Genomic DNA, 27733 nt, shown 5'->3' with positions numbered 1-27733 from the left:
GAATAATGGGCAAAGGAAGGGGAATACACATTTATTAATCACCTATGTGCTAGGCACTATACTAAGCATTTCTATTTTCTTGTTTAATCCTCATAACCCTGTGAGTTAGGAGCTATGTAGGTAATTAGGTGGCTCAGATGATAAAGTCCCAGGTCTGGAATCAAGGAGACCTGAGTTCAACTCTGACCTCACACACATATTGGCTGTGCAACCCTGGGCAAGTCACTTGACCCATTTGCTTCAACTTTTACATTTGTAAAATGGGGGTAACAATAGCACCTACCTCCCAGGGCTGTTATGAGGACCAAATAAGTTAATAATTATAAAGCATTTAGCACGGTGCCTGGCACATAGTAAGCACTAAATAAATGTTAGCTATTAGTTATTATTTTATAATTGAGTAAACTGAGGCAGTCAGAGTTAAAGGGGTTTTCGACTTGACAGAAAGAAAAAAGAGCCAATGCTGGCATATAAATTCACTGTGAGCATTTCTATAATACCTTCACTATGCTATCAGCTGTACTTTTCTCACAATTACATTTACACAAAAATGACCCAGTCACCTTTAAAAGTTTTAATGATTAGAGGTTTATTCTGCTGTACTTACGTTATCATCTAGGTAACAAATAACACCCATGACAAATTCCATAATTATAAATATCCATAAGGGAAATTATAACATAATAAAAGGCAACTTCATTCTAATATAAATAATGACTAGACAGAAGAAATATTCTCCATACTTCAAAACCTACAGAATCAGAGCAACATTGAATGCAACTTTTGCCGGACCATAAATTTCAATCTCTATCAGAGTATATACCTAATTGACAAGGGATGAGTCTCTCTTCCATATTTAAAGATCTCTTATAATTTTTCTTAATAATCATCATTTCATGGAAGTTCATTCTTATATGTAACCTAAATCCTCTCTGTAATAGAGGATATTTAATATATAATATTTACTTTTCTACTGGCTCCATATGAGTCAGCAATGTGATGTCCCACCATACTCCACTCATCCAGTCTCATCTGTGCTAATGCTACCAATTCCTAACAGTGACAAGTTGGAGAGTACCTAGAGGGAAAACAGAATGGCGAAGGGCCTTCAGTCCATGTCAAAGGAGGACTGGTTGGAGGAAGTGGGTGGCTCGGCCCGGGGAGGAGGAGACTAAAGGAGCATAGTACTGACTTGTACACTCATAATTAATTAGATTTCTTACCCTTATAAACATTGAATTTACTAATGGTTATGCTAGTACAATCCCTCTCAAAATGAGGGTTGTGCTAAAAGATTTTTTAAATAGTTATCAAAGTGGGTTACATTTAAAAAACAAAATCCACAATTTTCTGAAAACTTTGATAACGATGTCAGTCCTTGTCCAAATATTTATTTCAGGATTTTAGTTGGTATCCGAGAACAATAAGTACTCACTGGATCTACAATAGCAAATACTTGTTTTCTTTGGAAGACAGAAGAAGTTGCTTGTTTATGTAGGCTTCCAGGCATGTTTTCTACTGGAAAAAGACTTCAGAAAATAAAACTATTTTCCAGAAAAAAATTTAGAATAAAGTTGTCCATTTTTAAAGCTTACCTACATTCATAACAAAGGTTTTCTGATGTCAAGACAAATGGCTGGTATTCTATTACATATTCCAACAAGAGTGAGCGAATATCATACGTCTTACAACTCCAAGTTCCAGAAGTACTAACATCTACTTCTGCACATACTCCATGCCCTGGAGTGCTTACCAGAAACACGAGCATCAGCCAACTGCTGTTTTACTTCATGCACAAATATCTTCCAAATATTAAGTTATTTCTGCTACTTCAAAGAGGTAACAAAGTTCAAAGAATTAAGCATTTTACAACTGGCTGCTATATTTACAACCAGATAGCTGTATCAACAATTACAGTCTTGTTGCTGCTGTTTTCATGTAAAAGCAAAATTGGCATAAATTTCATGCTCAGGTACCTTATTCCTTCAATTTTGGGGAAAATTATTTAGCTCATTCAGACCATTTCAAATATTTTCCAGCAAGACCAATACACTGACTTATCATGGGATAATGCTTCATTCACTCTCTTTCCACTTCACGCCAGCAAACAAAAGATCAGCTTTCATTTCTACTGACATTGTTATACAACAGATAGGATGACTAATTTAAACAGTTGTTTACACATTCAATATTTATGACAGGAATCTTGCATGACTGGCCTGAAGCAGTGAGTTAGAAGGTTTAGCTCAACTGCTGCCCAAAGTGATGGATGGCCCTGAAGAATTTCTTGTTTGTTGATCAGATCAATCACATAACAGAATGCAAGGACCAGCCTTAAAATGGATTCCTAATATTTTCATATGTATGCAGCAATATGTTGTGAAAATATGTACCAGAAAACATAATGTGATACTTTTTTTAAGCCATCACAAAAGACAAATGAAAAGACAAAGTGACTGGTAACATACTTCAACTTTTCCCCTGGATATTCACTATATTACCAAACTAATTTTATGAATTCTAAAATACGTTGTCATCTACTATGTATGATAATATTTTGATACAGAATCAGAGAATCATAGAATTACAGAGTTGGAAGGTTCCTTAGTAGCCATTAAATTCAACCCATGCCCTGAAAGGGCAGATCCTGGACAAGCCGGAGGAAAGAAACCAGGGTGGCTGTAGGTTCTAGAAACCACGGGATATGATGATCACTCAAATGAAGTGAGGTTTGGCACAGAGAATGGGGGACAGGGCAGGGCCCACATGAGAGCTGCTGTAATGGATTTTAAGGGCCACCATGTGGAAGATAGGATTGGCTTGCTTCTCCTTGTTCACTGACACAGTTAACCAGGTTTCCCTCACCATGTACTTACTTATCAAGCTGACCAGTAAAACTTTAGGGCTTTAGAGTTATCTCCAGGATTCCTTTTCATCTTGCCAGCTTTGCCTCAAAAATCCTTTTGGACCCTGTCAATCAGCCTTTCCAGGCTCACATCATCGGAAAAAAAGAACTGCCACTCCAAAGGACTGATGAATAATTACCCAGACTCTCAGGTCATGGAAATGTCCACAGGTGGAGGGGAAAGGAGCTGAAGCTTTGGGAGGCAGTCCACCGGTTCACTTCTCTGTAGTGCTACACATTCAGAAATTTTCTTGTGCTCATTGCTCCATTTCTGCCTTCTGGAGCCACCACAATAAATCTAATCCCTTTTCTACAGGAAAACTATGACATGACCATCAGAAAAGATAACTAAGCGAGGAAGAGTATACAGAACAAGGATGGTGGCAGTCCAGGTACTCTGCCGTGGACAGACCACCCCTGGGGCATTATGTTCGGGTTTGGTCATTACCATTTATGAAGGATGCTGGCGAGCTGGACAGCATCAAGAGAAAAGAAACCATGATAGTGAAGGGTTTGGAAGCTATATGAAGAATAGTTGAAAGAACTCTTTGTTTAGCCTGGAGAAGAGAAGACATGAGGAAGGAGGAAGGGCATACGAGCAGTCTTCAACTCTTTGAAGAGTTGTCATGTGAAAAGTAAGCTCCCTGAAGGCAAGAACTCTGCTACTGTTGTTTCAGCATCCCCAGCACAGAACACAGCCCCAGAAACATAGCGGGAAGGCCTGCAGTCAGGAAGACCTGAGCACAAAGCTGACCTCAGACATTTACTAGCTTTGTGAGCCTGGCCAAGTCATTTAACCTTGTTTGCTTTAGTTTTCTCATCTGTAAAATGAGCTGGAGAAGGAAATGGCAAACCATTTCAGCATCTTTGCCCAAAAGACACCAAAACAAACCCTCAAATGGGGTCATGAAAAGTCAGAAATGACTGAACAACAACAAGAACAACAATGCTGGCTGATCAGGAGAAAAAGGTAGACATCGCAAAATTTAGGGCTGACTTCCTAACAATTAGTGCTACCTGTCTGGAGGGGGTCCCCCTAAAAGTCTTCAAGCAAACACAGACTGGCTACTTGGCCAGACTGCTGTCAACGACATCAGATTTTTCTGATGCGTTGTTTGGTGTTGCTGAATTGTTTTGTCCTTTTTAAAAAATCTTGTTAAAAGGATGGTTTTCTGGAAATGTGAGGAGGACTACATTGGGAAATTTGGATGATGTTTAAACAAATAATATTAATGAAATTTTAAAAAAGAATTATCCAAAATAATGTCTTTATCTCCCTATATTGGTTACTTTCATTATTATCTTGTTAATTAAGTGCTCATTAGATAAGCATCAGTGATACAGATATTAATTTGCAGGGATTTTTTCAGCTTTTTTCCCCTTGGACTTAGGTGGACTTTTTTTTTTTTTGGTGAGGCAATTGGGGTTAAGTGACTTGCCCAGGGTCACACAGCTAGTAATTGTCAAGTGTCTGAGGCTGGATTTGAACTCAGGTCCTCCTGAATCCAGGGCCAGTACTTTATCCACTGTGCCACCTAGCTGCCCCTTAAGCAGACTTTTAACTTCAGTTATTTTTTGACTTATGAAATTTTTTTATTTTTTTATTTATTTTTTTTTTAGCGAGGCAATTGGGGTTAAGTGACTTGCCCTGGGTCACACAGCTAGTAAGTGTTAAGTGTCTGAGGCCGGATTTGAACTCAGGTACTCCTGACTCCAGGGCCGGTGCTCTATCCACTTCGCCACCTAGCTGCCCCGAAATTGTTTTTTAAGCATGGCTTTTTGGAAAACCAAAATGTTTGTCCCCAAATTGAAACTGCTGTCTATAAGATATCCTGATATGTAAATTGCATGATATCTATAATTTATAAAATATGTGAAGACAAAAAGACAATCAAAAGATATGAACAAAGTGAAGTTGATCTCTGGTTGTCTTTGCAATGCATTCTGGTCCCAATAAGTAAATATGGAAATAACTAGAATTCATCCTAATAATTCAAAGTAATGAAGAAGGTAGCAGCTCTAGAGAAAAATAAAAAGCTATATCAATCAATAAGTACTTAGGAAGTACCTAATATACACAAGTCATCTATCTTCTTATCATTCACATTAACTTCTCCTTGTTCCCACAATCTATCTGGGCAATAAATTGAAAAATCAAGAATGCTAAAGCCTAGCAACCTCCCTTTCTAAGCTCTTGTCTGCCTGGCTTACCACTTAAAATTAAAATGGTAAAATAATTAGTTTTTGTTTATATGACTTTTCTTCATAGCCGATTAAGGAGAATAAAGATCGACTAATTTAGAAGTCTTGCATAGAGAATGTCAACATGTGATGCAGTCATCAATTTACATTGTATTACTCAAATTATTGAACAGAGGTGATTAAATGAAAGGCAGCCTATTATAGAGCAGAGGCTGGCAAACAACTTATATCCTGAAAGCCAAATCTGACCTCCCACCGGTTTTTAACAGTATGACTAGTACAATCATTTTTAGCTCATGGAAGTGGATCAGATTTGGCACTTGGACCTGAGTCTCCTGACTCCTAAGAGGAGGGGGCTGGGGTCAACATCAGCAAAATCGGTTCAATTTCTGCCTCTGAGGAATACAGTGTCAACATCAGAAGACCTGTCTAGGTCATGTGACCTCAGGGAAGTGATTAGACCTCTCACGGTTCAATACAAAATGGAAAGCAGACATCAATCTGCAAAAGCAGAGGGAACATCCTCATTAGAGATTCCTATGCCAATGAATTACAAGTCTGCTAGATATAGAAAATCTCATCATAACCAACTAGAAGAACAGGGAAGAAGATGACTTGAGGGAAAGCATTCTTTACCAAACAAAACACTGAGAGGATCATAGCAAATAAAAATGACAACTTTGATTCAATAAAAATGAAAAGCTTTGCATAAACAAAATCAATGCAATTAAAATTGGAAGGGAAATAGTTACCTGGAGGAAAAAATCTTTGCAATTTCTCTGATAAAGCTCTCATATCCTATACATACATATATAGGACTTTATCACATACACATACATACATACATACATATATCCTATATACACACATATACACATATGTATATGTGTGTGTATCCCATATACACACATACATATGTATACATACATATATATATATACACATACATATATATGAAAATTAATTCAAACATATAAGAACAAAAGTCACTATTCAGTAGATAAATGGTCAAAGGATATGAACAGGCAATTTTCAAAAGGAGAAAATCAAACTTTCAGCAACTGTTTGAAAAAAATGTTCCAGATCACTAAAAAGGTAAATATACATTAAAACAACTCAGAGGTTCTACTTCACACACAGATTGACAAAGTTGACATAAAAGTAAAATAAAAATTATTAGAATGGATGTAAGAGGCAGCCTCATCAATGAATTGTTGGTGGAGCTGTAAATTCTAAAAAGTAACTTGGAACTATACTTAAAAAAATCACTAATTATACATATCCTTTAAACTAGTCTTACCAGTACTAGGCCTATATCTCAAAGAAAAAAGAAAGGACCTCCATATGCAAAAATAAGAGAAAAATATTTAAAGCAATGCCTTTTGTTATAGCAAAAATCTAGAAATATATTGGCTGCCCATAATTTTCTGAATGGTTGAAAAAAATGTTACATTAATATGAAGAAATACTGTTATACTGGAAGAAATGAAGAAAGGGATGGTTTCAGAGAAACTTAGGAAGGTTTATATGGACTGATACAGAGCAAAGTAATCAGTGACAGCCAAATGATAAAGAAAAACAACTTGTAAAGACTATTGCAGTAATGAGCCACAGCTCCAAAGGACTGATGGTGAAGTATGCTCCCCGCTTCTCAATAAAAAGTTGAATGACTAAAGGTGCAGACTGAGACTGACATTTTAGGGGCATGGTTAATGTAGAAGTTTGTTTTACTTGTCTATACTGCTTACGAGGGAGGTTGTGGAGAGAAATATTTGAAGAGAAAAGAAGGGAAACATGAGGGCTCATGATAGTGATCACCACAAAAGAAGAAAAGAAAGAAAGTAATGTGAATTAAACATTTAAGAGAACGTATACAAATGGAAGGGGGAAGCTATTCAGAGGAAGACAAAAACAAAGGAGCTTTGAAACAAATGTGTTGAACTTACTGAATACTTTAAAAAAGGAACCAACTGGATATAGTAGAAATTCAGTTTAGCAAGTAATCCTATTTTTCTATTCTTTCTTCATTGGAATGTTCATCTCTGTTGGTATTTGTAAAGCTCAGGATAAAACAATTTTTAAAAAAGAAAAAGAAATCATAAAGGTCTAGTCCAAAGGAGAGTCAATAGCTTCACTGTATTGAGAATTAACACAAGCATAATTTTGGCATATTTTTAACCTTGAATTTCACTAACAGAGACCTTTAGAAATATCTTCAGGTATACCCAGATGTCAGGGACAAGGCCTAATGAAAAAGCTAGTACAAGAAAAGTGTAAGAAATCAGGAATAAGAAGGGTATAGGAAAAACTGAAGGAAGCCCAGAAAAGAGGGAGAAACAAAAGAGCCCAGTGCTATATGCTGACAATCTCCTCAGGGTTGCCTTCAAATAAGGAGATCAAATCGAGCCATTTGGGCCACGGACAAGTCAGTCTTATTTTCTAAACCTTGGTTCCTCAACTGTAAAATGGGGGGGCCAACACCCCAGTACCTACCTCACCAGGATGACATTTGGCACAACCAACAGTGGATTAAAGCCCTCCATAAACTTTAAAACAGATTAGAAACACCAGCTATTATTCTCACCTTGTACTTCTTGTCTTTCTTGATGGAGTTTACACAAAAATGGCCAATGGGATAAATTATCCTATTATTGCTATTTTGTATTGACTGTCCTATAGATTACTGCAAGGGTGATTAAAATAACCACTCTGTCACTGAATAAATTTGGGCACAAGCTCCTTCTCTGTTGGCCTGCGGCAAGCATCTGTACAACACCTCCAGCAGGGGGCAGGACCACTTCGGTGACATTCTTCATCCTGTCCCCATGTGATTTTCATCTCCTCTGCTGGGCTTCTAGATTGTGTAAACATCTTTCTATGTGGCCAGGAAATTAGGAGCATCTGTTTTGGTGACATATGGTAAAAGCATTCTTAATTATTTTGTGTGAAGAAAGGCAACAGTTCAGTCTGTGATAGCGGTCTAGTTGCAGCAGTTCACTGGATGGGTTCTCCAGCCTCTGAGGAGTCTGTATTTGTAGTGCAGAGAGGTCACACATCTTTCCATGAGGGATCCCAACCTTCAGAAGTATAATTGTAGCTAGCAAGTCAGGCCTTCTGAGGCATCTGGCAGCTGGTATCAGCTTGGCATATTTTTATAGCTGCACAGTTTCTACTCTTTCTTTGCCTCATCCATACAATTAAAAACCAGGCTACTGAAGATTAACCCTTCTTTGGTAATGACATGGAATATACCTGGGGTATATGGGGTGTTCAGGAAGGACTGGCACCCTTGTTCTAAGGGCTTGCTGAGCCCTTTCCAGGGCTGCTTATCCACCTTTGGTGTCCAGCTGCCACCCAACTCTCACCTGTGGTTTCAAGAAGCAGTAACATGAGCAGCGGCCATATTTTGGAAAAAAACCACGTTGGCAGATGGGTTAAGCCTGGTTGAGGATAACTGATGGGCTTCAAACCCATCAGTAACTAAGGAGGGTGTCCAACAAAGCATGAGAAGACTTCCCCCAGCAGAATGGGCAAAAAGGAACAAATTGATCCAATGGCTATGAAGGTGACTGAAGTTGGTACTGTGGAGTGCTCACAGCTTGGTCAGACACCAAAGACGCCAAGGTCATCCATGGTATCCTGGGCTATTGTCTTCCTCACTATTGTCTTGCTACTGGACTTTGAGGACTCAGGAAGAGACAGTAAGGCTGATAACTTTGTGCAACTCTGTTTCACTGAAATCCAATTCATGCACAAGTGAAGACATAACCTCTTGTTCTCATTGCTCCTCTTTGAAAATGAAGGACGAGGGGCAGCTAGGTAGCACAGTGGGTAGAGCACCGGCCCTGGAGTCAGACACTTGATACTAGTTGTTTGACCTTGGGCAAGTCACTTAACCCCAATTGCCTCACAAGGAAAGAAAGAAAAAAGAAAATGAAGGACGAACAACAATGATCTGGCCCTGAAATGGTAATATCAACCTGTCCTTTTCCAGAAAAAAAAAAATCTGTCTGGCTCTACCATCTGCTCAGTACTTCTTTATGGACACACTCTTGGTTGAGTTCACGAAGACCGACACCCACTGAGGGGCCTCTGATGCCATTTTGGGCCCTTAGCCATTTTATCAGTTCTATAGGGAAGGCAATTACTTATAGTTACATCTGAAAAATGCAATGGCATTTACCTGTAATCAGCTCTGGCTACTGTTCAGTTGAGTGACTAGCCCTGTGTTTTGTTAATAACGTATAGGTTCTTCATAAAATCTTTTCCAAATCTGTCATGGCACATACTAAAGTTCTGAAAGTGTACATTAATACTAGTAGCCCAGATGTTAACTTGCTTTAAACGTTTTCTTCCTATTCAATTTTGACTTCAGGATTCCACCAAACCTCTTACCATATTCAGTCACTGCCTTCTCCTAGGCACCTTTATGTTCAATGTGCCTTTCCTAGAGGAGACCAAAAGTATATATAGCTATAACTTTTACCAAATGGTTTGATGTAACCTCCAGATTTAAGATCAAAGCTTGTAGTTACTACCGTTCCTTTGCATTTCTAAAACAATTTTATACTTATAGAGTCAAAGTGGCAAATTCATATCATTAGAGAAAGATTCCATGAGATGCAAGAGCTATATATTGTGTTTTTCAGTGAAACCATAAAGTTTGATGTCATCTATGTGTATCAATTAACAAAATACTTTGGTTCAACTCCCTTTTCAATTTGGAAACCATACTTAGAACTATTTGGGAGAGATAATAATGGATTTAAGGTTAGGAAAAACGATGATAAATTTAGATTGTATCGTTGAAAAATTCCATGGTGATTGATTGTTCTTGATGTTGTGATGTTGGTGGGATGTTTCAAATACAATAATTTTCCATGTGGACAAAGACTCTAGTGTCATCACTACAATTGGGTCTAATTTCCCATACATGAATAAATAAAAGGAGCCAAAGAATTTTACTATAATCAACAAAGGGAGTATAAATTTTACAGTGCTTCAGGGCTACTACTTGTTCAACAATTATCAAATGAAAAATTAAGCTGTTCTTTATACCTCCTAGAACTTTTTGGCACACTTTTTCTTTTCTTTTGGTAAATTCTTTTCTTCTAAAAGTTTGTAGATTGTTTTCATGCTACCCACTGTGAATGTTTTTATAAGGTACATAAATATATAAATGTCTGGTTCGTAGTTGTCACTGGGTTTCTTATCTTTTGGTAAAGACCTTCTCTTAAGAAAAATGGGATTATAGCCTTATATTATAGAATAGGAGACTGGCAAAGTCTACTACTAGGAATCCAAGTACCACCACCAAGTGTTTTAGCCAATAATTATCAGTCATCTCTGGCGTTTGTGCTGTCCAGTTTTACAAAGAAGTTTCCAGTTTCCTCATTAACATAACTATCCTGTTTATAAAAAGTGAACAAGTTTTTCATTTCGTACTTAATCCGACTCACATTTGCATTATATTGGGCTTCTTGTAAGTATCCAGAGAAAAGACTGCCCACATTCTACTCCTCTTGGTTGCCTTCTCTCATCTCTGTTTTACTTCTTAAGGCTCTGCAGTTAAGTTTATGACCAGTGAAGAACTGTTCATTTTGTCCTGCTGTTTATCCCGTTGCTTAGACTCCTTAGATTGTTTTTAACTTTTTGACTTTCACTTTCAATGGCTAATTAAAGGAACTGAAAATTGCTGACATTCTTTTGTTTTCTAGATTCCTTTCCACAGGTTTCTCTTTTCTATGTATCTTACTTGTACCTAGTAACGTCATAGTCTCCCCCATTAGGTCCGTCAGGACAGGGATTGGTTTGGTTTTTACTTTTTAAAATAGTATTTTATTTTTTTTTCCAATTACATGTAAAGTGGTTTTTACTTTTATGCCAAGCCATTAGTATGGTACTAGGCATAGAATAAGTCCTTAAAAAGTTTTTTTGACTAATTGTTTTGCTTTTAGCTGAGCAATATGGCATTCAAGTTGTTTTTTGTTTTTTGTTTTTACTACATGTAACCACTAGGTATTGATATCATCTTCCTCTTATTCTTATTAACAATCTCTATCCATCAAAAAAACCATTGAGGGGGGCAGCTAGGTGGCACAGTGGATAGAGCACCGGCCCTGGAGTCAGGAGTACCCGAGTTCAAATCTGACCTCAGACACTTAACACTTACTAGCTGTGTGATCCTGGACAAGTCACTTAACCCCAATTGCCTCACTAAAAAACAAAAAACAAAAAACAAAAACAAAAAACCATTGAGGGCACTTAAATTTTAAAAACATATTTGTGCTACTCTCAAATTATAAAATAAGAGTAAACTTGTAAACATCTTTCAAATGACTATGCTTTGCAGTATTTAAATAATTACAGAATATTTTGAGTAATGTGGAATATATTCTAATTCCCTAGTTACAAATTGGTAGCATTGAACCTTAGGGAAAATTTAATAATTAAAGAGAATACCTATGGATATTAAAAGGCCGAGCAGCTGGTTTTGTTCACAGAGAACTTCAATGTGCTGAACGTAGAACTTAACTAATTTTTACATAATTGTCATCACTACAGTTTATTATAATAGCTTTTTAAGTATGAAGAGATATAAATGTGAGATCACTAATGTGTACCAATAAAAGGGGGCAGATTACATGTTTTTAATTGCTTTATTTGATGGAGAGTTCATTTTGAAGCCTGTAATCAAAAGTTTTCATCCATGAATAAAAAGTATTCAACATTAGCCCAGCCTTGCAAATAATTACTTATATATCTCTCCTTCCATATTATTCCCGCCCCCAGTCCTTCCCACTGTAATTGGAAAATTCTTCAACTACATGCTATATGTATATATATATATATATATATATATATATATATATATATATATATATATACACACACACATACACACACACACATATATATACACACACACACACACACACACACACACACACACACACACACATATATATATATATATAAGAAAGAACATTGGTATTGCATGTAGAAGATCTCAATTTCATTCCCAACTCTCCCATAAACTGCCACAAAAAAATGGGGCAAATCACATAATGTATTTAGAAATCAGTTTCCTAATCTTACAGATGAGTTGGCTGAATGAGAAAATGTCCAAGATACCTTTCCGCACAAACCATCCCATTACTCCTAAGATAAAGTAACCTCTCATCTAAGGTCTCCTTCAGCTCCAGGATTCACGACTCCTTTCCTGCTTTAGGAAATAGAATCCAAGGAAGGAACTCAAGGCTATCTACCCTGTACTTGAAAAAGAATCCTTACAATGTTCCCCAAAGTGATCCTTTATCCCATCGACACCTCAGGAAAAGTCTGAAAATATATCCTTGAAACGCTCTTTCTTCTTTCACTACTTCCAACTGAGTCTGGTAAATCCCCATTTATTTAAATGCTTTCTGACTCATTCAAATGTAAGATACTTGATGGTAGAATTTATGGGAAAGATGCTAAAGGGGTTGGTAACTAATAGGGTCTGGAGGACGAATTAAAGTGAAGAACAGCACGAACCTGGGTGACTGTAAGAATGGGGGTGGGACCCTAGACAGAAATGGGGAAGTTAGGAGGAACAGAAAGACTAGGTTGAGAGCTGAGTTCTCTGGCCATGTGGAACTTGAGATGTCTATGGGCCACTCAGGTGGAGAAGTGGGTCAGGAGAGAGATAAAGGGTTAGAGACATAGATCTGGGAATCATTTACATAGAGATGATCATTTGAACTATTTGAGCATATGAGATCTCTGAAAGAGTTTAAAGAGAGATGAGGAGAGGGTCCAAGGCAGAGCGAGGCCTGGAGTAAAACTGTGCATGGGGGCAGGCCAGGATATGGATAATGATATTATAAAGGAGACCAAGAAAGTAAGAAATCCAGGAAGGATAAAGTATCTATAAAGAGGGTGTGGCCAACAGTATAAAACACCAGAGAGAGAGAGAAAGACAGAGACAGAGAGAGAGAAAGACAGAGACAGAGAAAGACAGAGAGAGAGAGAGAGAGAAAGACAGAGACAGAGACAGAGACAGAGAGAGAGAGAGAGAGAGAGAGAGAGAGAGAAAGAGACAGAGAGAGAGAGAGAAAGACAGAGACAGAGAAAGACAGAGAGAGAGAAAAAGACAGAGAGAGAGAGAGAGAGAAAGACAGAGACAGAGAGAGAGACAGAGAGAGAGAGAGAGACAGACAGAGAAAGACAGAGAGAGAGAAAAAGACAGAGAGAGAGAGAGAGAAAGACAGAGACAGAGAAAGACAGAGAGAAAAAGACAGAGAGAGAGAGAGAGAAAGACAGAGACAGAGAGAGACAGAGACAGAGAAAGACAGAGAGAGAGAAAAAGACAGAGAGAGAGAGAGAGAGAGAGAGAGAGAGAGAGAGAGAGAGAGAGAGAAAGAGAGAGAGAGCAAGAATGACGAGGCCTAAGGAAAAGCCACGGGCCTAGGAGTAAAAGATATTGACAACCTTAATGAGAGCAGCTTCTGTCACACTGTGAAGACACACACCAGACTACAAGGGGAAGGGGTGTGAGAAAGGGGAGGCAATGAGAGGAGAAAACTCTCACCAATAGGATTTTGAAAGGAAAGAGGGAAATAGGCCAATGATTCAGGAGATAGCGCTGTCAAATGAAAGACTGGGTTTCTGTTTCGTTGTTTTTCTTCTAGATGGAGAAGACCTGAGCAGGTTTATAAGAAGCAGGAAAGGACCGAGTAGATAAGGAAAAGTGGAAAATCCGGGAGGACGAGGGGATACTCAAAGGGTGAAGCAGCTGAAGAAGACAGAAAGGGATGGGATCAAGAGCACAAGCATGTGGCAGTGGTAAGGAAGACTTCCTCTTTCTCTAAAAATGGAGCAAACAGAGTGAAGGAGCCTGAGGAAATAAAAAATGGCAGAGTGGGAAGGAAATGGCCTCAATTTTGTTTAACTGGGTACACAACATCATCTCACTCTTCCCCAAACATTTCTCTAGAGTGTGTATGCCCCTAAGCACGAGATCAAAACCTTTCCTTCTTGCCTACCTTCCCAATGCTAAGAGGGAAGGTCTGATCAGGGGCTCTGGGCATGTTCTAGAGAAATGCTGCAGCCTGCAGCAACGAGAGTCCAGAAAGGATAACAAGTGTCCCGTGGGCTCAGTCGGTGTGGCCGTGGCCATGGCCTCTTCCAGTCGGATGTTAGCAAAAGTGGAGCAGATGGACAGTGAGAAGAATCAAGGATTAGGGTCTGGAAAGGGATAAAGGCAGAAGGACAAGGTGATGAAGGGGTGCAGGGTCAAGCAAATGGGCTGACTAAAGAGTTCAGATTTTGAAAGGAGGAGGTGCACACGTAAGAAAGGGTGTGTGAAAAGCAAGGACAGGTGAAGTTCCTGGAGGCTGCAGAGAGAACAGGAAACAGCTTCAAGAGGAGCAAGGCTCAGGGAGAGCTACAGGTGCTGTTGTCTGTGTTCAAATTGAACAGTTTCAAGGTTATCAACAGTGGAGCATGTCATCACGTAAATGGTGGCCACATCAACCCTCTGCCCATTCCTGTGTGCGGTTAAGGGGATGTGAAGATGGGGATCATTAGCAACTGAGGGAGCTGATAAACTAGCAAGTGTGAGTCTCAGAGGGGACAACAACTTTAGCAACAGATTCCTTCTTCCTTTTTGGTCCAAATCAGATCAAAATTAGTTATTCTCTTGCCACTTCCTCTACCTTGTGACAGACTGAATCATCACTAAATATGCAGGCATGCCCCAGCTCATAAAATTGGTGTGGGCTCTAAGTGAACAAATGTTACAGGAGGCATTTAGATACAAAGCATTATAAATGGAAGATGTATTTGTAAACATCCCAGATTCAGACCACAAAAGATTAAACTTTGGTCTGTCCATCAACCAGAGACTATAACGGATAACTGTGGGCACATACTATACTACTGGGTCACCCAGACCCAACAACAGACCTAATGAGCAGAGACCTGACACTCAAAGGCAGTCAGAGGTCCCAGAAGTTCATGGCTGATGGTTGGCCAATTAGAAGAACATGCTATTGCATGAGGATAGGTTTGGTAAGCACATGGCAAATCACACTGGGGCAGGGTCAGACAACAGACAGGACATTCTCAGTGGTGAGAAGCAGATGTAACTTAAGTCTCCCCTCAGGGGTGGTCAAAAGGGATTCTCAGAGCCTGTGAGCAAGGAATTTAAAAGTACAGTAACGTCAGAAGGAGGAAAATGGAAAGATGAGCTCTTTCCTCACTAATTCCCTCACTTCTAGTTTAATATCCAGTTAGAATGAAAGATTATCAACCAACGTGGCCATCTTTTCTTACTAAAAAGAGAGACACAACAGAACCAAAAGTTTTTCCACAGCTGGGAAGGCGCAATCCATCTCAGGGGCAGCAAGGTGATGCCATGTATAAAGCCCTGGGTCTGGAGTCTGGAAGATCTGAGTTCAAATCTGGCATCAGACACTAGCTATGTGACCCTGAGCAAGTCACTTAACCTCTGTCTTCCCCAATTTCCTCAACTGTAAAAAGAATACAATAAAAGCATCTACCTCCCAGGGCAGTTGTTAGGATCGAGGGCATAATTTTAAGAGAGTGCTTACATACATTAGGTATTTAATAAACGCTTGCTTTCTTCCTTCCATCATCTCAGATGAAAATGCTGAGCCCTACAGGACACTAAAAGCTGTAGGATTCAAAAGTCAAATCCTCCTCCTGTCTCTCTTCAAGAAATGAGTTTTAAACTAAGACTAAAAAGTTTTGCAAAAATAAATAGGGAAATATTTCCACAGAACCTATATACAGGAGATACATACCACCTGAAGTAGAACATTCTTTGTAGAAGCATTATCTAAATTCTCCTACGTAAAGCCTATTTTAAGGTATGTTAATTTGATATATTATGAAAGTCAATATGCAAAGGTTTTAAAATATACTTTTAACTAATGCATGTAATGAAATATACTGATTATGCACATTCATTTAATTGAGTACAATTAAAATAATGAGGTTTAAATACTGAATATTTTAAAAATAAAAGTAGAACTTGGAAGTTAGCATATGAATTTAATGTTCATGAAATTTCTAATGCCAGTATTAAACACGAGGCAGTGTGGTACAAGGGAGAGGGGATCAGCCTCAGAGGCAGGGTGACCTGGGTTCAAATGGCCAGTTACATCCATAGCAATCTATTCATTCAGGAAGGGCTATCATAAATAAAAGGAACCTGGAGACATAACCAAGAGGACCACCTAATTCCCAAAGACTTAGTTCAACAAAACCCTAAAGTTCACAGCAGACCAAATAATAATCAAGAAATCCAATAAGAACTTCAAAAGTATTTTCTTCCACCTCAGAATTGCACAAAAAGAGACCAGTCTACTCCTGCACCTCCTGCCAACCCCACCCAGCAAATTCAGTGCCAGTGACCAGAGACAACCAAGGACACAAGCACTCTTTAAGTCTCTCTGTCCAGGGACAACAAGAGCAGAGGATACCCTTGAGTAAGGCCTAGGGTGATCAGGAAGTCCAGGGAGCAGCTGCAGGCAGCAACCAGCATAGTACTAAACAGACCAGAATGGTTCCACGGTGCTCAGACTAGGCCAGGCTGAGTCTAGGGATACACAGAGGACACAGGTCTGAACTGAATATGAAGGGATGATATCTGTAAAGCATTTATTTTTTGTTTATCCTTGTTCTTTGAGGGGCAGACAGGGTGAGGTATCTTATGTCTGGGGCCATATTTGGGTTCGGGGCCTCTTGGGTCCAGGGCTGGTGCTTTGTCCACTGTGCCACCTAGCTAACCCATAATGAAATCTTTAAAATAGGGTTGAGGGGTAGTAGGAATGGACTGGGGGAGGGGGAAGGGGAAAAGTGAACTGGGGAGATGTAGTTCACATGAAGGAAACAAGAAAAAAACTTATGGAGGGGAGGGGAAGAGGGGGAAGGAGTGGAGGAGTGAGTGAACTTTACTATCATCAGAACTGGCTCAAAGATGGAATAACATACATACTCAAGTGGGTATACTAATATATTTTTGCCCTGAGGGAAAGTGGGAGGGGAGGGAGATAAGTGGGGGGGGGGTGAAGAAGGGAAAGAGGGAAGGGCAAATTGTGGGAGAGAGCAGTAAAAAGCAGAACACTTTCTAGGAAGGTGAAGATGTTCTGTATAACTGCACAAGTATGACATTGAATTGCTTGATTTCATAGGGAGGGTTGAGGAGGGAGGGAGGGAGGGAGGGAGGAAGAAAAATTTAGAACACAGAATTAGCTCAAAGACCTTAATCTCATTAGAGTGGGCTCAAGGAGGGAATAACATTCACACCCAATTGGGAGGAGTAATCTATTTTACCCTACAGGAAAGTAGGAGGGGAAGAGGATCAGGAGGGAAGGGTGAAAGAAGGGAGGGCAGAGAGGGGGAGGGGGCAGTCAGAAGTAAAACACTTTTGAAGAGGAATAGATTAAAAGAAGATAGAAAATAGAGTAAATATCACGGGAAGGGAATAGGATGGATGGAAATAGTTATGATGATTGACTATAATGGCAAAATGTATGGTACCTACTTTGCTGGACTATTGTGAAGAAAACTCTTTGTCGAGTTTAAGGTACTATATAAAAGTTACGATGAACACGATGCTATCAGAAAAGCCTGGAAAGACCTACATGAACTGAAGCAGAGTGAAATGTACTGTATATGTAAGATGATCTGCTGGAAGCACGTGGTTATTTTCAGCAAAGCAATGATCCAATATAACCCTGAAGGATTTATGAAAATTGTAATCCATCTACAGAGAAAGAACTGATGCTATCTGAAAACAGACTGAAACACATTTTTTTTCTTTGACAATTCCTTAATTTGAAGCGTTTTTTAACTGTTTTCTCTCACAACCTAGCTATAATGTGGGGATGTTTTCCATGACTACTCATGTATAACTTATACTGAATTGCTTAAGTTCTTGGGGGTAAGGGGTGGGAAGGGAGGGAGGAAGAGAAGTTGAAACACAAAGTTTTTAAAAATTGATGTCAAAATTTGTTTTTACATATATTTTGGAAAATAAAGTTCTAATCAGGAGAAAAAAAACAACCTTTGTTTTAGACAACAGAGGAAGGCCAAAAAATGTAATGAATATAATGGCATATTATTGCATTATATGAAATGCCAAGTCAGTTCCAGAGAATCTTCATAGTAGAAGAACAATTTATATAAAGACAACTCTGAAGAACTCTGATCTGAGCACTGACCAACCATGTCTCCAAAAGACCATGATGGTCCCCCCCGCCCAGAGGTGTTGTAGAGACATTAATTTCTGGGCATGGTCATTGAAAGGATGTGTTTTGCTCAACTGTGTTTATTTGTTATAAGATGTTTTACTTCTTTGTTTTTCTTGGGGGAGGGGTAGCAATAGTGATGCCCCCCCCCCAAAAAAAGAGGGCCATAAGAACATTTCCTAAAAGGCACAGAAGATAACAGAAGGAAGTTAAAAAGGAAGTACTTACAAACAGGTCAGTTTTAAAAGTAATATGTAGAGTTTACTTCATATATATTTTTTTAAAGTAAGAAGATGGAGATTCATGGTCTCATATAGAATTCTCCTTTTGTGTTCTGCTCTATGTGGAAATGCTCTTCTTTTTGGTGTTTCAAGTCCAGAATTTTGCAATTTTTTTAAAATTAAGAAATCAAGGTAAATCTTTGAGAAATTAATTCCCAAATCCATAGGCTAAGGAGTGAGAATCTAAGAATAGAAGTCGGCCAATGTATAAATACATCTTTATGAAATAAAATGCCTCTCATATCCTGACAATAGGAAATTTAAGAAGCAAAAGATCTTTCCAAACTTGTTAGATAAATGTGTTATTTAAAATTGCCTTGAGCTATCCTTTAAAAAACATGATATAACATCACATGTATTTAAAGAAAAAGCTTTTAGAAGACTGAGGCTGGAAAGCCAGAGATTGAATGAATCAACATTATTCTATTTTCTACCCTGTAAAAACCAGAGTAATAATAGTTTCTGTGAACAATTCAAAAGACTTTGAAAGATTTTGGTATCTATTAGAAACATCATTCTCCTGTTATGTTTGGTTATAGATACCATCACTACTTCAGGGCCAAATATGTCAACAAAAAACCTGAGCTATTCAGTGCTTAATAACTTGGGATCATGGATTTAAGAGGTGGAAAAGACCTGAGAGATCATCTAGACCAGACGCATAAGACTCAAGGCTCCTTAGTGTAGACCTAAACCAGATTAAGGTATAATTTGAAAATATTTAAAAAATTAAATAAAAATGCATCATGTTAATCTGTGGTTTTCTAAATCAACATGCTACCTGATTCATTTCTATTTGAGTTTGACACCTCCTACCTACACCAAGGTGAGGTACTTTGTCCAAGGTCACACACAAGAAGTAAAAGGGACAAAGCTGATGTGACCACTGAGATGCCCTGATGACTCTAAAGTCAGGACTCTATTTCACCACTGTGCACTTCAAGCTTGACTCTTAGAAGATCTACTGTGTTAAATTTACCATAAAAAGCCTTATGGTAAGCCTCAAATTCTGCTTATGTTGATGAGAATGATGGCATTCCATGGCTAAATTCAACTTTATATGTAATCATTTTAAAAAAGTTAAATAAGATAGACCAGTCACTAAACCAAACATGGAGCCCTTGCCTCCAGTGGTAGTTCTAGATCTATAATGAGGAAATGAGAGAGGTTCAATATCAGAAATGACAGTTTTAGCTATTTGGGGAAAAATACATTTTTATGGAGATCTTTTTGAAATCACCGAAATCTCACTCTGTATCGTTTTCTTCTTCCCTTCCAGAGAGAGAGCCATTCCTTATAACCAAAGAAATTTGTTTAAAGAAAAACCAGGAAGAAAAATAATCAACAAAAATGATTAATATCATCAGGAAAAAAGCTGATAAATGATTCAATGTTTCATACCCAGGAAAGCTGTCAACCCCTCTTCCCCGGCCCAATTCTACAAAAGAGTGAAGGGAAATGTCCTTTCACATATCCTGACTCCTTTTGCTTCATTTTGCATCAGTTCACATTAAGTCTTTCCACACTTCTCTATGGTCATCCTGTCATTTCCTTTAACACAGTTAACAGTCCACTATGTTCATGTACATTTGTTAAGCCATTCATCCAATCGATGGACATCTACTTTGTTTCCAAAGTGGCACTTCTAGCATTCTGGAGAATTGTATTGATCACCCAACAGCCAAAGACTTTGTACAGCAAGATGTATCTGCACGCATGAGAAATCATCTTCATCAGGACCAGCAACGACGGCTGACTGATGGGCACTGGAAGCAGTGCTACCCTCCAGACCACGAGTCCTGCATCCAGCCCAGCCCTCACGGTCATCATTCTGGAAGCCACCCCTGTGGCGGGGGGGGGGGGCAGCTATCCCCACCATCTGCCAACCAGCTGTCACCCACACCTGGACCCTGCCTGAAGCAGCAAAGTCCCCTGAGGAAGAGACAGGAGGCAGCATGGGCCAGCAAGGTGAACTGCCACTCCCATCATCTTATCTCTGTCTATCCTCAGACCCTGATGGAGACAGCCCAGAACCCTGAACTCAGGAGCTTCGGGAGAAGCCAGGCCTCCAGTCCAGTGCCCTCAGTCACCACCCTGGGAAGTTGACTACCCCTAAGGTGATGTAGCCTGGTCACTGGAGACCCAGAAAGTAAAGTTCTTGTCACCAAAGGCCATAAACAAATGATGTCATCAGTAGAAATGGCATTAAAGAAAAAACACGACCATCTGCTGTGCCACTGGCCCCTAAGAACCATGGGCTCTTTCTGTCTGACTTGTACCTGAATCCTTCCCTGGGTACTGTCTTCTACACTTGAAGGTGAGCTCCTTGAAAGCAAAGGTAGTTTGTGCTTCTCTCTTTAGATCTCCAGGGCTTCGGAACAGCACTTTTCACATAGTAGGTGCTTAATAAAAAGCTTCATTCATTCATCCCTTCTCTCCTGACTTTTGAAGGCCACTCAATGGTATCCTGTACCTGTCAATTTTAAACTATCTGGAATAGGGTTCGAACGTAAGGTCCCTTTGATGGAAGAGGGCACTTGGGGGAAATTTCACAAGACTAACCTCTCTGGGGAAGGGTTGGGGAACGTGTGTGTGCACGCATACGTGTGTGTGTGTGTGTGCGCATGTGTGTGTGTGCGCGCGCGCGCGGTGGGGTCGTGGTGGTGGTTTTTTAATCCAAAGACTTGAACCACATTTTCTCCCCTTAATGTACGCTTTCTTCCTTTTCTGAAGATCCTGTCCTCTTTATACCAAGCTGCTGTAGACATCTGCATTTTTAGAATGTAGTTATCTCATTTATTTATGTTTTGTATTCAAGAACTGCTGACAGTCTAGATGTGTAATAAATATAAAAATGTGAAAAATGCAAATGCCTAAGGAATAAGGCAGATTGAGCTTAAATGCTCTGAGGAAGATTACTGGAGTCTGTATGAAAAATGAGATTTGCACCACAGTGAAAAGACTCCCTTCTAAGCAGTGTCTTTCTACTGTGATCCATTCCTCAATGTACTTCAGGAGAATGTTGGTGTTTCACTTGAAATAGTTTGTTTAACATGATTCTTCTTCAGTCCAGCCTGCCAAGAATTAAAGATTAAACTTTGTTGTAGCACCTCTTCCCAAAAGGATGAGAGCAGGTATGTGTCCACGGCTCTCAAAGCACAGACAACACAGGGAATTCATTTGACATTGCTGACCCTTCTGTGATCAGGCCTTAACAGGAGATCTGTCTTCCCATCTCCAAATACACATGCAGGGAGGAGGTCTGTGCTCAAAGTACATGGTTTCTGTTCAGTAACTGGGTGAAGGAATAGTTTCCCAACTGTCTCACTACTTACATACACTTTTTTCCAAAATAAAATGTTTTGTTATTATTTGCTATTCTTTTAAAAATTATTATTATTATTTGCTATTCTTAACATTCATCCATACTACAAAATCCTCTGTGCCTACTAGTAGAAATACAACTGTGTTGTTCTAGAATACAAAAACAAACCAGTGATAGAACAAGACTTCAGGCAAGAGGAGCCTGGGCCAATCTTTGACAAGAGGAGGAATATTTTACAATAGACTGTGTCCCAAGAGATTCAACCATTTTGCCTTTCTTTCTTGGCACAAGGAGAACAAAATAAGGCAACTGATTGTATCTTATCACTACTACTGAAAAGGACACCTCAAGGTTTGTTTGACTGCTAATGGATTTATTTGACTAGACCATCTCCAAGGTCCCTCTGACTCTAAAATGCTTCAATTCTATGACCTTGTATTTTTCTCGGTAATATCTCTGATGATTAAAAATAGTTATCACCTCTGCTTGTCAGATTAGAGGCAGTATGGGACAGCAGACAGATAGCTGGTCTCAAAGTCAGGAAGCCCTGGATCAAGTTCTACTCTGACACGTTTTGGCTAGGTAGAGCTGGGCAAGTTGTTGAACTTCCCCATGCCCAGAAAATTCCATGAGATCAAAAGGGGCATCTGCCAGTGTCGAGGGGATTCTTCATTGGGTCCTATCACAGATCTAGTCAAAAAGCAAATCAACAAAACAAGCTTGACAGATACTCACTTTTCCTTGTACTGAAGATCAAACATCATGATGACAATTAGGGGATTTTGAAAAGAAGCATGCTTCACCTCTTCCCTGACTGAAAGCCCCATAAGCCCCAGCATGACATACTTGTGAAAGGGAGTAAAGCACAAGCTTGTCTGACAGGACCTGGTGTCTTCAGTCTGATGGGCCAAGAGGCTACAGAGCTTCTATGAACTTTACAAGGCATTGAGCGAATACAAGAATATGAGCTTCTATTATAGTTTCAGGCCTTTAAGATTTATCTATTTTAAAATTGCTTAATGACAGAACAGCAGGTTTGATTTTTCCAAATATTATTAAGTAATTCTGCTTATTCAGAAACCTGATTTACGTCTGATTTTTTTCCCTGTTTTCCAAAGGAGAAAGAGGCCAATGAATAAGAAAACAAGCTGAAATCTCAGACTTATTTAAAAATGCTAATTCCTCTGTTGGGCCCTGGACTCAGTACTATGGAAAGAGTACTAGACTTGGAGTTGGGTAAGACCGGGGTTCAAATATTACCTGTAACACATACTGTGTGACCATATTCAGGTTACTTAAATCTTCTAAATATCAGTCTACTCATCTTTAATATGGGCATGATAACACCTGTGAAAACCGCTTCCTATAGTGGTGAGGCTGAGAAGACATGATGTATACCATGTGCTTTGCAACCCTGGAGGGACAATGCAAATGCCAATAAGATTGAGTACTCCATAACAATAAATGTAAAGTAATAACCCAAAGAGAAACTGAAAGACATTTAATAAAAGATTAATGTCTGTAGGGTCCATTTTTACTAAACCATTTTACAAAACCTTCAATAACAATGGAACAAAATAGGTTTAAGTTAAATAGAACTAGCATGACGCCTACCTAAGGTTTTGCTGCATTTGGCACTGGTTTTAAAGACCAGAAACTTTTAAAGCTAATTAAAATCAGGGACTAGATTGTTTAATGTATTCTTTAACATTCAACTTTACAAAGCAGAGAATTAGTGACCAAAATTTAAACCAATTACATAGTAATAATATGCTATTCAAAAATTTTCACAAATTGTGCCAATACTTAAAGATATTTTTTCCATTTCTCCACTTTTCCATTGAATGGGAAATATCCCTATTTCTGATAGCCTTCAAGAACATAACCTTCGATTCAAAAAGGAAAATGAAAAGGAGTGAAAACTACCATTCAAGCAAGTAAAAGAGAGGACTACCTGCAAATCTTGGGAAACTGAAAACAGTAAGAAAAACTTTTAAATCTCATCCATTAGCTGTAGTGATTCTTCATTTACATTACATCTGTTCATTTCCTGAAAAGGGATCCCAGTAAGGCCGCAATGCTACCTAAGCCTAAATATTCCAGAGTCAGTTTCTACCTCAGCACAGTCTCAGACAAGGCTATAGAGGGTTAGCTCCCAAAGGTCTCAAGTTAAACATCAGGAAAACTTGCGCTTTTTTGCCCTATTAGGCACATGATACACTTCTCAGGGAGATATAGCTTATCTCTATCTTGGCTCCAATTCTACTATGAATAATCCCAAAGATATTAAATATGGTAAGCTTTAAAATAGAAAATCAGTCTCCCTTGTCAGAATAGTATTTTTCTAATCTTATTCTCCTTGATCAATGACAATATTTCTAAGCAGAAATAAATTATTTTAAAATGTGGCATTTCTACCTGTTTTAAATATGTATATTTCTAAATGCTCAACAGGAAATGAATATTTAATACAAGTCACTCTTGATTACCTGCAGTTTAATGAGTAACTCAATTTTTCTGAATATTTTTCCTAAAATTATATGTTGTTTACTGTCACAATCAGAATTCTTTTTATTTCCTTAAACAGAATTCTTTCTGTCCCTAAGGAAATACCAGAATATACTGGGCATCTGAGAAATACAATTAAATTAACTTAATTACTTCATGTTGACTTGATAAGTCACTGTTCTTTAATGCAAAAACTGTCACTTGCGATTAATGGCTATGGGTCCAGCTTCAATTGATGAAGTGTCTACTACACATGAAAACATTCAGGAAAATGGGGTCTTTCTTACAGCAATTCAGTAGAGAAGTCTTGTCCCAGGGGCACGTATATCTGAAGTACAAGAAACCGCTGAATCAGGCCAACTAGAATAAGAGAGGAAAAGAAATGGACGATGTCATAAGGACTAGGACAGCTGTACAGACACATACTTTAATACAATCATCTGCCATAAACAGGTGAAATCTTTTTAGCATTTTGGCCATAGAGACTAAGTACTGTAATAGCACTGCTTCTGTGGCTGCTGCTGCTGCCACTGCCACCTCACGACCCCCGGGGAAAGCAAATGAGAATTAAAAAAATAATAAAAACAGACTTCAACCAAAACCCTGCTTTCCTAAAATTTCATATGTAGCCTTAGTGAAATTTTCATGAAAATAAAAAAACCTCATTTTTTATTTACCATCTTTATTAGGTTATAAGAGAATGAACACAAAGCCTTGTATTCCCTATAAGCACATAAAGCTCAACTACAGAATCCCATCAAAGTTACCATGAAAACATGGGGAAATTATTTTCATTCTCTGACAGTTTTAACTTTATTAAACAACTTAATAAAAAACGATCAATCACAAAAAGAATTACAATTAGGACAACTGTGCGAGTCAAAGCTTGATGAGCCATATCTGGCTCATATGGTCAACTTTCCAAAGTCAACTGAAATGGGGAATTACATTTTCACTTACAATGCCAGCTTCCATGAATGTGCTCATGGCAAATGAATTCTAATCCTATGTGACATCAGAGTTTTAAATTTTAAATATTACTCCTCACCTCTAATTTCATCAGGAAAATAAATCACAAAACACTGGTCTTGTGATTTGGCTAAATAGGGTACTACTTAGTACATAAGCATTAATTTGTTTCTTTTTTTTAAATGATTTTTATTTTAAATTTATTTATTTAGAATTTTCCCCACCTTACATGTAAAAACAACTTGAAGCATCAGTTTTTATAACTTTGTGTTCCAAATTCTCTTCCTCTCTCCCTAATCCCCTTAATAACTCAAACAATTCAACATAAGCTATACATGTGCAGTTGTGCAAAACATATCAAACCAAAAAAAACCCTTTAGAAACAGGAACTAACAACAACACAGACTTCCATCTGTATTCAGATACCATCAGTTCTTTTTCTGTAGATGAATTACATTTTTTTCATCAGTCCTTCAGAGCTGTCTTGGATCACAGCACCACTAAGTCATTCACAGCAAATCATCCTATAATATTGCTGTTATTTTGTATACAGTACAATTTCACTTTGCTTCAGCTCAAGTAAGTCTTTCCAGGTTTTTTCTGATAGCATCCAGCTCATCTTATTTTTCTTTTTTTTTTTAAATAGTAGACTGCATTTATATAGTACTTTAAAGGGAGATTTCCTTACAAAACACCCATGAGGTTGATTATTGCAACAACAATTATAGCCAACATCTATATAGTACCCTATCTCTCCTCAACAATGTTTTGCTTCTGATTGCCCCTCCCCCCTCATTCCCTTTCCCCTCCTACTTTCCTACAGAGCAAGATACATTGCTATACCCACTTGAGTGTGTATGTTATTCCCTCTTTGAGTCAATTCTGATGAGTGTAAGGTTAATTTTATTTCTTTAGATCTCAGACCAGTCCACAAGCTACACGGCTTTCTTCTTAGGCCAAGATCTGTTATGAGGTCAAGAAAGCTGAGCTAGGTAGGAGATGAAATGGTCTTGTCTGTAATTCTCTTCCAAAGTAGAATAACCTCAGTATGACATGTTATTAGGCAGTAAGGTGCATTCAAAGAAATAAAGGCTTCAAGGGTCCCTCATCTATTCCAAAATAATTTTGTTGGTAGTGATCATACTATTGGCACTGTTCTTTGAAAAAATAAATGACTGCCAATTTTCCAATAGGTGAGTAGTAAAAGGGTATGAAAAATCTGCTCTCAAAGTCACAACTGACAATCATTTAAAAGAATGCTTCAAATAAATCAAAACGACTAAGGTTTCACAAGGTCCTCAGAAAATTGGCAGAACTGACAAAAGATGGAAACAATGTTGAAGGGATTATGAAAGACAGGCACAATCATAAACAATGGGTTGAGCTATGAAGTGGTCAAAGAATCCCGGAAAGTACTTTGGAATTATTTGAAGAAAGTGACAAAAACTTCCCTATCCATTGACCTAGAGATTCAGCTTCTCATACACCAAATAACTGGAAAGAAAACAGATACCCATTGATTGAAGAGCAGCTAAACAAGTAGGGGGCAGTGAATACAAGGGAATGTCATCATACTCTGAGAAACAATAAGCATGAAGATAGAAGACTGGAATAAATGAAAACAAGTACAGGGCAAAAGAACTAAGAAACCAGAATACACAATCACTATTATGTAAATGAAAGGAACTATAATAACAGAAGAGTCGTAACTGAAAATTGCGAGATAAAGCCAAGTGAAAGGCACCAACCTCCAGAACTCCACCTGCAGGGGTGGAACAAAGACAATATTGGTAGACTTGGGTTAGTTTGACTACACTTGGGGTCTTTTCCCTTTTTTTTATTCTTTGTTACAAGAATAATGAGAGGGAGAGAAAGGAGGAACAGAGAAAATTGTAGGTGATATGAAAACAAGATATATTAAAAACTAAGAAATAATGGTCTGTACACAGTCATAGGACGATCTCATATATGCACCTTCTGAGATGGTTCTTGTAAGCAAAAATTCTGCAGTTTTACATCATTGAGTTGGTCAGCTAGCATTTATTAAGTGCCTTGCCTGGTGCCCGGCAGTGTGCTAGACGCTGGGGACAAAAAGAGAGACAAAACGATAGCCTCTACGGGGAGGAAGCCTGTGTACTAGTCACAAGCAGACGGGAAATATGAGGGTTAGGTTGGCCATCATCTCAGAGGGAAGGCACTAAGATCAAGGAAGAGTGGGAAAGGGTTCTTGTAGAAGGCAGCATTTTGGCTGACACTCAAAGGAAGCCAAGGAAGCAAGGAGGAA

General features: G+C 38.5%; 1 protein-coding gene across 4 annotated transcripts in view; it reads right to left on the bottom strand.

Moving 5' to 3' along the window:
• The window catches only part of CFAP20DC (CFAP20 domain containing), a 201402-nt gene that overhangs the window by 164730 nt on the left and 8939 nt on the right, over nt 1-27733 (bottom strand). For all 4 annotated transcript variants that reach the window (XM_043979859.1, XM_043979861.1, XM_043979860.1 and 1 more), the window contains exon 4: nt 24768-24840. In XM_043979859.1, coding sequence (XP_043835794.1) covers nt 24768-24840 — 73 coding nt within the window. The remainder of the gene's footprint in view (nt 1-24767; nt 24841-27733) is intronic.

The sequence above is a fragment of the Dromiciops gliroides genome, chromosome 1, assembly GCF_019393635.1.
Source record: "Dromiciops gliroides isolate mDroGli1 chromosome 1, mDroGli1.pri, whole genome shotgun sequence".
NCBI lineage: Eukaryota > Metazoa > Chordata > Mammalia > Microbiotheria > Microbiotheriidae > Dromiciops > Dromiciops gliroides.
The sequence above is the reverse complement of the archived record's forward strand: the minus strand, read 5'-3'. Positions and strand labels throughout refer to the sequence as shown.